The sequence below is a fragment of the Mirounga angustirostris genome, unplaced genomic scaffold, assembly GCF_029215605.1.
Source record: "Mirounga angustirostris isolate CCGP_5_RB_7025 unplaced genomic scaffold, mMirAng1.0.hap1 SCAF_12, whole genome shotgun sequence".
In the NCBI taxonomy this organism is placed as follows: Eukaryota; Metazoa; Chordata; class Mammalia; order Carnivora; family Phocidae; genus Mirounga; species Mirounga angustirostris.
The window spans coordinates 41,956,423-41,971,045 of record NW_026991720.1 but is presented as its reverse complement, the minus strand read 5'-3'; the positions used below and the strand labels follow the sequence as shown (position 1 = coordinate 41,971,045).

The following is a 14,623-nucleotide window of genomic DNA, read 5'->3' as shown; positions in this document are numbered from 1 at the left end:
TCTACATAATTAAGTTGAATGTGCTTTGATTGATGGATACACATACACACACTTGTGTATGTAATAGATTTGTGGGTTTTCTTTTTTTCCCAAAATCGAGTCCCCACTTACTTAGTGCAAATTAGACACGTCCCCCACCCCACCCCATCTACAAGCCGGGTGCAGCACACCAGCAGGCAGTGGGGAGGGACCAACACCCCTAGGTGAGGTCCCCGAGGTCCGCCCCAGCTCAGCTCCCTCTGACACCCCTCCTTCTAGCCTAGCCACAGCTCTCTAAGGCCAGTCTTGGCCTTTGTCCTTTTCCTCTGGATGGCCCCACACCACCAAGTCCAGTGCCTTGGGAAAGTAGGGAGGGGATGCCCCCTGCTCCCACCCCAATGCCTGGCCCATAGTGCTTAGCAGCAGGAGGGAGGGCAGGAGGAACAGAAAAGAAATGGGAGAGGGGGGCTTTTCCATAGGTTCCACTCAATCCGGGGTGGGGGGTGGGGGGCTCCTAAACCCTATTCCCTCTCCACCCAGCACCCAAACCCTGCCTGTACTCACCTCCTCTCCCAGCTTCCTCCCTTTCCTCAAGTTGCCCCTCCTGAGAAGATGACTCTGAAGTCTCTGGTCCCTTTATGGACAACCCACCCCCAGCCCCATCAGGATTGCTGCAAAGTAGAGCCCCCTGTGATTGGCATTTTTAAGATACCCAGCTCATGCACTCTAGTGCTGGATACCCACTGTCCTTTCTTCGTCCTCCTCAAGGGAGGAGAGCAAGAACCATGAAGCCAAGGTGGGCTGCTTCCCCCCTTGCCCCTCGGTGCTAACCCGCAGAGGCTCCCCTGCAACTGCAGCCAGCAACAGGTTTCCTTATCAGGAATACACTGTCCCATCCAGGTTACATTTTTCTTTACGTGTGTACTTCCTACCCAGTACTTGACTTGAAATTCAGAGCACCTTCACCAACACTCTCATCTGATTCTCACACAGCCTTGGGGGTATTTATTCCTATTTTACAAATGAAAAACTGGGACTTCAAGAGGTCATTTCCCCCAAAGGCACATAACTGATAAATGGCAAGAACTATCTGGAGCCATGTGGTTCTAATTCGAAACCTCCATTTCTTTCCACTGGGACAGAATTGCCTCCTCTCCCATTTGTCGGCATCTGATGACCTCATCTTGTAAAAATATTTATATGGAAAAATGCATTCTAAGTCCAAAATGACTTGCAAGATTTAATACAACTTATTCCTAAATTGAGGTTAATCCATACTTAAAGCATTCTAAAGAGTTTTAGCCTTTCTAACCCTCAAGTGACAAATGACATAAAAAGAGGTTAAGGATGCTCCCCTTAAATCTATTGGACAAGGTTTCCAAGTCAACCTTGACAATCTCTATACTCAACCTCTTCCTAATATTACTAATCATTTCTTATTGTTCTCAAGGGTCTATTCAGAGTTTAAAAGTTTCTTTCCAGAAGGAAAAGGCACCAGTAAATTAGTCTCGTTCCACATCAACAATCCATCCTGGAGAATGCAGTCAATTTCTAAATGTACAGGTTTAAGCGTCTCATCCCCCTGTTTGAAAAGTTCCATGACTTCCCATGGCTCAAACCATGGAGCCCACACTTTGATCTGTTTCCAGTTAATCCCCACCATACACCCTTCCTGCTGGCTGCACTGGACAACAATCCCCTAAAATACCACATGTTTTATGATGCTATGCCTTTGCTTCTGCCTATAAACTCCTATTTCATCCTTCAAAGTCACAGGAAATCAAATATGGCATTTTGTGAAGCTTATCCTGCCACCCTAGCTAAAAAGTCATACATGTAACAGTTTCCTCTGCTAGAATGCAAAGGCTTTGAGGCTGAACTTGTGTTTAATTCATCTTAATATCTACACCTCTTAGAATTAATTATGCCTGGCACCTCACTGGGTTGAACTGTTAAATGATGATCACCATGTAAGAGAAACTACAGAATGTACTCAACTAAATAAAAACCTACACATCTAAAGATAGTATCTAAGCATTCCAAAATGCTCAAAGGGTTCCCACTACATGAAGGTATATATATTACAATAAAATTAACATTGGAAGGGCGCCTGGGTGGCTCAGTCGTTAAGCGTCTGCCTTCGGCTCAGGTCATGATCCCAGGATCCCGGGATCGAGCCCCACATCGGGCACCCTGCTCCGCAGAAGGCCTGCTTCTCCCTCTCCACTCCCTCTGCTTGTGTTCCCTCTCTAGCTGTCTCTCTCTGTGTCAAATAAATAAATAAAATCTTTAAAAAAAAATTAATATTGGAAGAAATCATATTTTCAGCCTATAGTACCTAGAATGAAACAGAGGCCAGTTTCTGTGTAGTGAAGTAACAAGTGAAAAGACATTCTGTAGGACCCAGTTTAAGAAAAACAGTCATGTATACCACGAGCTCAGCTCCCGTCTTCTTTCTAGCACCTAGATTTTTAAGAGTTATAAGTGCTCTAAAGTCAACAAGTATCTAAATGCCTACTAGATGCATAACACATTTTCCTAGAAACCAACAACATTACAGAAATATTAGCCAACATCAAAAATAAAACCTTTGAGAGATAAGATTTAGGTGCATGAAATAACGAGAGAACACATTAGGCACTCAAGCAAAGGGCACAAAGTCTACTAACTGTAAAAAATCTGAAAAGGCAGATTAGTAATGACCTCCTCAAGGCAGGGTCTATTAAAGTGGGATGGGAGGGAGGGACAGGGCTCAAGCCATGATTACCACTTAGGTGGGGATTTATGGTGGGTAGCCAGAAAAGAAGACAGCTATAGGAAAGTTATGTGGCCTGGGCTCCAACAGGAAAAAAAAATTCCCATAACTAACACAGTACAGAATATAAATGATAAAGGCAATAACAAGACAATGTTTATTGAGGGCCAACTCACTATATATACAGTGTGTCAGGCTCTCGGAGCTCCAGGAACACCAGGAAAGGAGTTAACAAAGCTTCTCAACCAGTGGGGCCTGGTGTGCTAAGAATGAGAGGACTAGAGTCCCCAGGGGCCAGTAACCTCCAGGCTTTGAAGACACCACTTCCCCACTCCATGCCACACAAATATTCTCATTTCCTATGTGTGCCATGATGTGAAAAAGGCTGGGAAGCACTGAGCCACTCAAAAAAGAACCAAAGCAAGTTTGAGAGACTACATCATAACGCAGTAATAGAGTCACAGTGGCTCTATTACTAAATCCTGGGACTGCATTAGAATTATCAGTGGCATTAAATAAAACTAGAGGTATTTGAGTATTCATCCAGAGCCCCTAAACCTGAAACTCCAGGGATTTTTTTTAAGATTTTATTTATTTATTTGAGAGAGAGAGAACAGAGCAGGCAAAGGGGCAGAGGAAGAGGGAGAAGCAGGCTTCCTGCTGAGCAAGGGCCAATGTGGGGCTCGATCCCAGGACCCTGGGATCATAACCTGAGCCAAAGGCAGACGCTTAACTGACTGAGCCACCCAGGCACCCCAGGATTTTTTTTTAATTCACAAGTGATTCTGATGTACAGTCAAGGTTAATTATCATTGGTACAAAAATGACTGGAACAAAATGTAGGTGATAGTTCACAAAATTTAATGTGAGATTGGCTCTTTGTATTCCAAGTGTCCTCCAGCAGTAATTGTATCACCTGAGAGCTGGTTAGAAATGCAGATTCTCGGGTCCCACCCCAGAAGCCTAACTCCAAATACACATTTTATCAAGGCCCCTCAGATGATATATAAACACTTTTAAGACAATGTGTCAACATTGACAGCACAGTGGAATCACCCGGGAGCTTTGAACACTGCTAGGTTTGGCACAGGGGGTGATTCTAATGTTCTCAACTAGGGATGAGAACATTAATCTAGGAGAGGCATATTAAGACTGCACCCCACTCTCAAAGACCCCGATTCAAAAGCTTTCACTTGGGGCTTGGAAATCTACACTTTTAGCAATTTTTATTAGGAAAAGGCAAATATTAATTCAAAAGATACTCTGAAGGAGAAATTGTCAAAATCCTCACAGCAGAAAACAATGATTAAGAAAGAGAAAAAATTAAAATTAAAAATCAAATCCTTTTTTACTTCCCCTGGCAAGAAAGTCACTCTTAAAAAGAAATAGTCCCTGGATTTTTTGACTTATAAGTAATTTAGCCTCTGTGAGCCTCATTTTTACCAAATGTGAATAAGCAGTTTTTACTTGGCTATCTCTATCCCTCGCACTTCATGACCTTGTATAGCTACAACAATTACTACTAATACTTCAGACTTCACACTCTCCAAGATGCCTGCCTGGTTATTTTCTGTTTTCATTTTGATCTTCCTGCTCCCTAAACTAAAAGTCTTCGTAGGTTTGGTCCTTTTAATTTCTTTTCTTTTTTGAATGGAGAAAAAAAGAAATGCACTCAATTTATTTCTAGAGATATTGAGTCCTAAGAACCATGACTGCTTTAAAATTCAGTCATGTATGACGACCCTACTACTAAGATCTAGAATTCAGGGGTCTATGTGATTATGGCTGCAAGGCTGACTTTTAGCTCATTTGAATCTCCTCCATATATTTGGCATTGAGCAAACAGTACCTTATAACAGGAAAAAATTAGGAAGCTCTCAATTACAATGACAACGTCTAATATCTGTTTATCAGTTGCAGTTTACAAAACACTTTCACATATTAAGCAAAAAGATCCAGGAGTCCTCATAAGTCAAATATGACTCTTACTTTCCTAGGAGGTGCAAGGTCACATGATTGGGATGCACCAATACTGAAGGAAAGCCTGGATTCTGTGACTCTGACCACTGATGTCCTTCGGACAAGAAGCTCGGGCATGAAAATGATAATAAGCACATTTAACCAAAAGAATGAATTCACATATGGAAGGAAATTCTTTAGAAGTAATTTAAAAATCAAGGACAAAGTCTTATTTTAAAATGAATATATGAAAACAGAGCACAGAAAATGTATATCACCACCCTCAAAAAGAATATAATTAGGCTTCTAAACAGAGAAATCTACAAAGTAAATGTTCACATTTTTTAAACATTTATGCATATACATATATTAAAGTAGGGAATACTTAATAGAACAATTGCTCAGCATATGGGTTTTTAAAGCAACAAATTCTAACTTCCTTTAAAATCTTGTCCTCACATAATGTGAACACAAATATTTCTAAATCAAACAGTAACCTACATTAGTAATTTTCGTAAAGTAGCTTTTTCCTTATTAAAAAAAAAGGCATTTCAGTGTTTTAAGTGCAAGTAGCTAGATAAATATAGACCCAAAATAATATGCTAACCCATTAAATGCTTCTGAGCAATCATAGCAAAACAGCAAAACTTTAGTAAACCTAATGGAAAAAGTGTAGAAGTTGCATCTCTTCTTTAGAGGGGGAAAAAAAAGATCCACGCATAAACAGTATAAACCCAGGCAAGAGATTTTAACAAGTTCATTAATCAATAACCCATTCCAATCTTCAGGTTATAGATTCCCCCACAAATTGCAAACTGCCCTTGGATATCACAGTTTACCCTATTCTTTAATGGTTAAGAAAACCATGATACCACTTATTACTATTTTACTCTGTTTTTATACTAATGCCAACCAACCAATCAAAAATAATTCAGAATCTAGTCGTTTTCATAAAATAGTTAAGAAAAACAAAATGGAGACTAACAGTTTGACCATAAGGATATAACAGAATGATTCCCCTAAATAAGCAGAAGCCAGCAAAGTAGTGCTCTTGCCAAGAGAGTTATCAGGTCTTAGAATATAGGAGGTCATTTTCCTATTAAAGTGTCTTTAAAAAAAAAAAAAAAAGATTTATTTATTTATTTCAGAGGGGGGCGCTTGGGGGGCACCAGGGCAGAGAAAGTCCTAAGCAGACAACATGCTGAGTGTGGAGCCCGAGGGAGGGCTCCATCTGATGACCCTGAGATCTCCAGCCAAAACCAAGCGTGAGACACGCAATGGACAGCACCTCTCAGGCACCCCCCCATTAACGTATCTTTGATGGGTTTTTGACAGTTGCCTAAAACTAGAGATCTGAAACCAACAATTTGACAGATATACTTAACAAGCCAAAAGACCTTAACTTCAATCTCAAACCACCTCCTGTGAACTCACTAATGCTGTCAGGCCATTCACCGGGCCTACTTCACTTTCTTCACATGTAAAATTCCAGTAGCTAACCTTTCAGCTCTAGATTTCTTATGATATTTCCATGGAGATCAAAGATGACAAAAGAATGAGAAATAAGGTCTTATTAAAAAAAACTTTTAAATGTAGTGGAAAACAGTGGCACTGTGTTAGTTACATAAGTACTTTATGATTATTATTAAAATGTGGGGAAAAAATTCTGAGGTTTGACAACTGAAGCACTGAAAAGCTGCATTAAAAAGCAGTGATTACTATTAGGAAGTAATAGACAAATCCAGTGCAGAGCAGTAGCATATTAGGCAAATTTGAGTTGAGTTTATAAAAATATGACTAAAGCCTCACTCTTCTCAATTATAACAATCTTCCCAAGTTAAAAATTTGTCAGGATGGCAAGTTTTCAAAAGCAATTGGCCAAGTAATTTATAAACTGTGTTTGAGATACAGTTGGTATTACTGTAAACTAGAAGAAAAACTCACCCTATCCTTGGTCAGTACAACGAATCACAATAGAACTTCTGTGAGTGATCTTGGTGACTAGATTATGTTAACATTTGCTGCCAGAAGTTAAAATTACAAAATGCTGCCCAAACATTGATCATGTATAGTGACAGACCTGAATAACATACCTGAAATTGGTTACTTTGGAAAGGAAGTCAAACACGGAGGAATATGCCAGACAAACGTGAAGATATGTGAGCTGTTCATTTAAATGTACTGGGGGGGAGGGGGGGGAGGGAATAACAATGCTGAGAAAATAAAAAATAGTATTGAAGCAAAAAAAAAGTTACAATAGTTGTAGATTTATGTACTCTAAAAGATCAATTCTTCCACTTTTAAATTTATTCCTATTCACTGATTCTTGAATTATGAAAGCTCACCCATGGAGAAGTGATCTTTCCTATGAAATGAGACTGCCTTTTATGGAATTAAACAGGAGCATAAAGGTCTTGACCTAGAAATAGATGCAATTTTTACTAACTTTGATGACTAATACTCATTAGAATGGTAACTAAAGAAAACTAGCAAACTCTTCCCTGGAAGAAAGTACAATCTGATGGCAAAAGATAAATTAGCTTATAATTATAAATTATGCCTAAATTATAAAGCCTAAAGCTACCCTGCTTAGAAACATGCACACAGGGACTTACAGTCTCTGTGATAATGTAAATCATTAACATAAATTTTAAGAAACATTAATACAGCCTAACAGGCTTAGTGTATAAAAGTTATAAAAAAGGCTATAGTTCAAAACTTAGCAACATCCAAATATGCATGTGTATAATAAAGTTTTATCTGCTTTCAGTATTGATGCTGTATTATAGGCCAAAAATCAATCACAAATTGGTAATATATCCTTATATTTACACAATCCAAACTCATCACATTTGTTATTTGAGCACACATGAATATTACATCTTCAGAACCCTTCTGTTTATTTTAATAATAAAAATGTTTAAATGATTATAAATGTTCTTTAGAGTTAACCAGAAGTCTATTTCAGAAAGAAAAAACTGGTTTTAAACATTGAAGAAACTCTTTAAATCCCAAATTCCCATTTCATTCACTGGCTTTCCAGGGAAATGTACTGGCCCAACATCTATATATTAATATACCCTTAGAGCTGATGCTCAGTTGTATCTAAGTGTTTGTTTGAACGCCATCCCACTAAGATGCCCAGTGGTCCCTGTGCCTTCGTAGTTCCTCATCTGTTCTTGTCCCTTATGCCACACCTAATATGTCCTCTTTCCCCTTCTTATTCCCATATCCCTATGCATGATCCCTCTTTTCTCTATTACCCCTAAAGGAAGAAACAAGAAAGCTAACACTTATTGAGCACTAAATGTTGGAGGTTTCTCTGAACTGAGTCCTGGGGCTTCATTTCTTCTTTTGCTATACTCACCCTAGAGAAGGTAAAATACAGCATAGGAGTTAAGAGCATGAACTCTGAAGCCACATTGCCTGGGTTCAAATCCTGAGCCTTCCACATTCTAGGGATGATCTTGGGCAAGTTATTTAACATCTGTGTGCCTCAGATTCTCTATCTGATAAAACGGGTATGATGATCACAATGTCATGGTCAGGACTGAGTTAGCAGTGAAATGAGTTTAAGATAAATGAGTAAATCTAAAGCACTTAGAACTATGCCTGGCACACAGGCATATCAGTACCAGTAAAAGATGCTATTATCAATTCCCATTAATTTAATACCACCCATTTGCTAGGGATGTCCTATTTTGTTTCCATTCTGACACCTTCTCTTATGTCCCACAGCCCACTTGACAGTTCTACTGGGACATCTCACAAATGTCTCAAAGGTACCATGTCCAGGATAGAATTCTCGATCTTTCCTCTCAAATCTATGCCCTCACCCATGCCCCTAGTCTTCACGATTTCAGTGAATGCCACCTTGGTTTCCCACTTACAGCAGCCAAAACCTAGAAATTATTCATAGCTCTTCCCTTTCCCTCAATACAAGTCCTATTCACCAGCAAATCCTACCATTTCTCTCTCCAAAACAGATCTCAAATCTACCCCCCTTCATCACGGCCAACCACTCTCTTACCAGATCCCTGCCAGAGCCTCCCCACGGGTTTCTCTCTGTTCTGCCCTTGTACTCCACAACCCATTTTCCCAAGAGTAGATTTCTCAAAATAAAAATTAAATCATGTTACTCTCCTGTTCAACACTCCTCAGTGACTTCCCATTGTAGTAGGAATAAAACCCAAGCTCCTTAAGGAGATCTGGCTCATGCCTCTGTCGTGTTGGACACGCCAAGCTGTGGCCTACCTCAGCACATGCTGTGTGCCACGCCCACATTGCCCTTTCTCTTCCTCTAGACGGTGCGCATCTTCTCTGCCTTTAGGGCTCACTTCTAAGGCTACCTCCCCAAAGGCTTTCCTGATTCTAAAGCAGGTATCTCCTGTTTTTTCTATCTCAGCCACTTTTTGCTTTCCTCCACTGGACTTACTGCAATGTACTATTATTTTTATTTGTCCCTGAGCCTTTTAGAATGGGGTTCCACAGAGACAGAGGCTACAGCTGTCTTGTCTTCCATCTTATCCCCCCAAACTAGCATCAGGCACAGCAGGCATTCAGTAACTGGTGAACATGAATAAAGCTCTGTTTACATGTATTATTTATTCTTTACCACAACCATGTGGGGCATCTGTCATCCCCGTTTTAAAGAGGAGGCAGTCAGGAGTCAGATATTAAGGGATCTACAGCTTTTATGTGTAGCAGCAAGATCCAAATGCAGGTCAGAACCGCGACGCCTCTGCTACTTGAAACACAGCACGCTGCCTCCCCTCCAGCCCCACTGCTAACACCTAGCCTCACCCGCTGCCTCGGACCCACCTTCTCACCCCTTGTGCCCCTAAGAAGTCATATGTGCTTCCCATTACATGGGCTTTCACACTCCCATAGTTGTGGCTAACAAAAGCAGTGGTCCTGTCGCATGTTTGCTTCCCAAAGGACATTTACCAACATATGGAGACATTTTGGTTGTCACAACTGGGGAGGTACCACTGGCATCTAACAGGTAGAGGCCAGCGATGCTGCTAACATCCCATAATGCACAGGACACCCCCTCACCAAACAAAGATTTATTCAACCCAAAATGTCATCACGCTGCATATGAGAAGCCTTACCAATAGAGAACCCACTTAGAGCGGTTGCCGTTGACCTTAAGAGCCAGACAGGTAACATAAACGAGCCAAGTAGGACAGATGTAAGGGAAAAAAACAACAGTTTTCATTCTCTCTCTCTTCCATACTCAGGTTACGATTTCACTATGTTTTGTAAATGATACCTTACCTTGTAGTCTTTCACCACTGGCATGCTTTATTTGCATGTTTAACATGCATATTCTTCACTTCCACAAAGGAAAGGACTCCTCCCATTTCCCCTTGAAACACAGAGCCCTCTCCAGCTATTCTTTTTACCTCCCTCTTTTGATAATAGACACGGGTACAAGAAACTCTAATTAAAATAACAGCCATATCAGATGATGAGTGGCAACTCACAGCCCCAGTTTTGGGAAAACAACAGAGACTAGGAGAAACTTGGGCAAACTGGACTGTCTGTGCCCCTGCCTTAAAAGAGGGAAGGGGCACCTGGGTGGCTCAGTCGGTTAAGCGTCTGCCTTTGGCTCAGGTCGTGATCCCAGGGTCCTGGAACCGAGCCCCAAATCAGGCTCCCTGCTCAGAGGGGAGCCTGCTTCTCCCTCTGCCTCCTGCTTGTGCTCTCTCTCTGTCAGATAAATAAATAAAATATTTTCTAAAGTTTTAAAAAATAAAATAAATAAATAAATAATTAAAAGCGGGAAGGCAAGAAGCCCTTAGTACTAGGGGGTCATTGCCATATAGGAACGTCAGTTCCGTGATGCTAGACAGTCTGCTACTAAGTAGAGGCAGGACATAGGACTTTAAAATTACTGACACTTCCCTCCACCTCACCCCACCCCAGATTCTGATTTAACTGGTCTGATGTGTGGCTTGGCTATCAGGATTTTTTAAAGCTTCCAGGTGACTCTAGTCCAGTTTTGCTAAGATTAAGAGCCACCAGTCTAATCCAGTCCTCCCATTTTTACATATATACAAACTGAGGCTCAGAGAAGCTAAATGCTTTGCTCAGGCCCCCAACTAGTTTAAAACAGGTATAGAACCAGAAAACAGTTCTTCTAAGGCAGTGTTTTCAAACCACAGGCTATAATACTAGATCATAAAACTCAGAAGTTAATAAATGGCATTTCTTTTAAAAAGGACAGAATAAGAAATCAGAGTATACTGTACGTTATAGGAGTAAGTATTGTTACATGAAACGTGTTTCAAGTATATGCACATATTTGCTGATCTCCATTGCTTCTCTAAATCCATTCTCCTCCCTTCTCTGCCTTATTCCCAACCCTACAGAATGATTCAGCTGGGTCCCTTGCCAGAGGGGTTCCAATTCGTTAGCCAGTGAAGGACACGAGCTGGAGAGCAAAGGGTGGGAGGAGAGGGTCTGGGGTCCCTCTTCTGGGAGATCCTGCTCCCACAGCACAGCTCTCCCTGGGGTCTGCTCCTGATGAAGCTCCCCTTCCCCTGGAGGCCCAGAGGTGGTAGCACCTTCTGACTGCAGACAGTCATGGGTGTTTCAGTGTCTTTTATGGGTTCCTTAAAACTGTTCGCTTCTGAAAAGAGTCCGTTTATTGAATCTGTTTCCTGCCAGGACACCGACATACCTAAATGGAGTAACAGACATGTGCCTAAATGTACTGGGTTGCACTTTCAGAAGTGTGAGCAGGTTTAATGTAAATTGTATTGCTTCCTGTGAGTTATGGTGAATAAAGCTGGAGAAAAACAGCATCATGGTTTTTCTTTACTATACTGCTGCTCCCCCTGACTGATGTGTAGGGAGCTATTGGATTGACACTTCAAAAAACAAACATCTGACAAACAATTCTTTACTACGACTGTTACCACTAAATAAATAGCCAATAATGTCCCAAAATAAGAAAAACATGTATGTTTGTTAAGCAGATTTTTTTAACAGTGCTTATCACTGCCCAACAGCAGAAAGGGCTAGCTCGTCAGTGCTTAGCACGTATGGAGGAGATGAAGGAAACCGAACCGAGAACCTCTAGTCAGTTTCTAACTCTTAAAGATGTGTGCTTCTCTCAGGGAGCTTCAGGTTGTAAACTCTTTTTCCCCAAATATAAATGAAGCCATTTTTGTGATAGCAAAATCCCACACTAAAGACCTGTACGATGTCAGCTCAACTCATGCTCATTCTGCGAAGGGCAAGAAGAGAGGGAATGAGGAAGCTTTCAAAAATGTCTGAACTTTGCTCCTTTTTGCAGGACCCAAGGGTACAGGGCCAGAGGAAGAACCAAACATCCTGTGTCTGATCATTCTTCAAAATCCTGTAGATGGCCTCTTGTAGATGTAGAAAATCATCCAAACTCCATCCAATGACCAGTGTCCAGAGTACACCCAAAAATGTGGGACAGCTCCTTCACTGTACCTCTTTCCAATGCCCAAGGGGGTAAGTCAAGTAAAGTGCCACACTGTTCTATTAATACAAAACTGTATTTAGGTATAAGCATTAAATATGATGCTCACTAAATCCAAAGCTAAGCCATCCAATAAAAGAAGATTCAAAGTAAATGCAATTACGAGAAAACGGCAAGATGATTATCCTACGGTTGTTACTGTAACCTCCCTGAAAAAGAAGTGGTGCCCTTCCACATTTCACTACGAAGTGGTTAATGTTTATACTAGCCATTCAACAAAAATGCAACTTCATCCTGTCACAAATCAGTATTATGCAGGCGCTTTTATAATAGCAACTAAAACTTGTTAAAGGCTTTAGACACAGAATGCCATCCCATATATTAGCCACCCCTTTTAGTTCTACTCCTCAGAACACACCCCTGGAGTAAGTAGGGGAGGCGATAATCTCAGGTCACAGAGAAAGAAGAGGCTCACAAAGGAAATAATTTGAAACTTAAACCAAACAACCACTCTGCACAGGATTTGGAGCCTGTCTCATCCATTGTACCATGCTGCCTCCCCAAGGTGAACTTATCTAACCTGCACACTGGCAAGGTTTTTCAAGCTCGCTACTGAAAAGAGGAGGAATATACTGAAAATACTGAATTTTTCTTGGCTTGAATCTACAATACGTAACAATATAACCTTTCTGAGCCCATTAAAACACACACAAACACACACACACACGGAGATGACTCTGGCCTTTTATGATTGAGTGGCTTCTAGTGGTGGATGTTATGTCAGGGGAAGCCGAATTGCTGTGTCCTATTCCTTCGCCTATATTGAAATCCAAATTCTCTTGGGCCACTAAGGGAATTTGAAAGGATAATTAGGCATAAATCACCAACAGTTAAATAATGCAGTAGCCAAAGCCCATTAATGGTATTATATAGGAAAGGCGGTGTTACAACATTTTACTGGCTTAGAAAAATTAGGCCCATTATCCAAACTGCTATAACTCGCCTTATCGGAATGTCAATCAGGAAACAAAGGAAACCTGAAGTGGGTCCACAACCTGTCACTGTTTCAACTTTATTTTTTTCAGCACATCGCTGCACATCGTCCATTTGGTGCATGGCAGCGGAAAAGGAGGGGAGCCCTCCACACCAAACGTTCCCAGGTCAGAAGAGAGGATTAGAGCGCCAGTGCCCAAAACACAACACAACCTGGAAAGTGACGTGCCGAGAGGAATCACAAAGTGCCACCGGCGGTGTTTGCGGCCAAGAAGAAAAAAGCACGCTAAAATTTAATTATAAGTTTAGCAACTTTCTAGAATGGGGAACGGGCTTCTGCTTTCGGCTCCACGGAACCGCCTCCAACCCAAAGCAAACCATCCTCCGGGCAGGGGCCGAGATAACGGGAAGGCGGCCGGTCCGCGCCAATCAGCAGCGCCCAAGTCTCGTTAGCGCAGACCTGTCAGTTCGCCGCCAGGCCGGGCAGCTGTTGATCTCGGGGCCATTTTTTTTTTTTTTTTTAAACAGAGACAGAGAGCACACTGGAAAGGAGCGAGGAAGGCTGAGCCAGGCGGAGGGGGAGGGGAGGAGGAGGTGAGGACGTCCCAGGAAAAGTCGGAGAGGGCTGCAAACTGGCGGGGACCGGGCGGCGGGGCTCAGCGGCGCGGAAGTGGGAGGGGAGTACTGGGGAGGGGGAGAGGGGCCCGCGCCTCAAAGTTCCGCGTCCCGGCGGCGCCCGCGCGCTGGGGCTGCTCACCTAGCAGGAGCGTGGTCCAGGTCCGGCCGCGCCCCGCGCGCCGCAGGCCCAGCGCCCCGCGCAGCCCGGCCACCAGGCGCCCCCCGAGCCCGCCCCCGGCGGAAGGCGCGGCGGGCTCGGCGCGGGGCCCCTTCCTGCCCGCGGCGCCCTTGCGCCCGGGGGACCGGGGCGCGCGCTCGGGCCCGGGCTCCCCGGCGCCGGCATCCGGCGCCCCCCTCAGCGGCGACTGAGAGGCGCGGGGCGGCTGGGGCGGCTTGGGGGCCGCCTCCCGGTGCTTGTTCCGCGCCTGCAGGACCATCTTGGCATAGTCGCGCCCGCTCGCTGCGCGCGCCCGGACGGCGGCCGGGGAACGGCGGGCTGGCGGGGCGGCCGGGGCGCCGCTCACTCTCCGGCGGGCGGGCGGGCGGGCGGAGGGCGGGCCGTTCCCTCCCCGCGGGCCGGGAGGCGGGGAGAGCAGCAAGGCCGGGCGGCGGCTGCTTGCTTTGGCGGTACGGCCGGGAGGCGGCGCCGGACTCCCGCGCCCGCCGCCGTTGCCGCCGCTCTGGTTGTCACGGCGACCGCGGAACGCCGGGGGGCGGGGGCGGGGACACCCCGTGAGCGGCCGCGGCCCCGCCCCCGCCGCCCCTCCGCGCCGGACGCGCGCTCCCGGCCGGCCAGCGCGCACGCGCGGACTTCCGGCGCGGGAGGGGGAAGACCTGGCGGCGGCCCCGTGGCCCGCACC

At 43.9% G+C, this 14,623-nt stretch overlaps 1 protein-coding gene across 4 annotated transcripts in view; it reads right to left on the bottom strand.

Moving 5' to 3' along the window:
• Positions 1-14,397, bottom strand: part of DPY19L1 (dpy-19 like C-mannosyltransferase 1) — a 90,249-nt gene extending 75,852 nt beyond the window's left edge. The window contains exon 1 of one of the 4 annotated variants that reach the window (XM_064575062.1): positions 13,903-14,397. In XM_064575062.1, the coding sequence (XP_064431132.1) occupies positions 13,903-14,200 (298 nt within the window). In that variant the 5' untranslated portion in view covers positions 14,201-14,397. The remainder of the gene's footprint in view (positions 1-13,902) is intronic. The other 3 variants (XM_064575061.1, XM_064575060.1, XM_064575059.1) reach the window with 3 other exon arrangements.
• Positions 14,398-14,623: the final 226 nt, after the last annotated feature.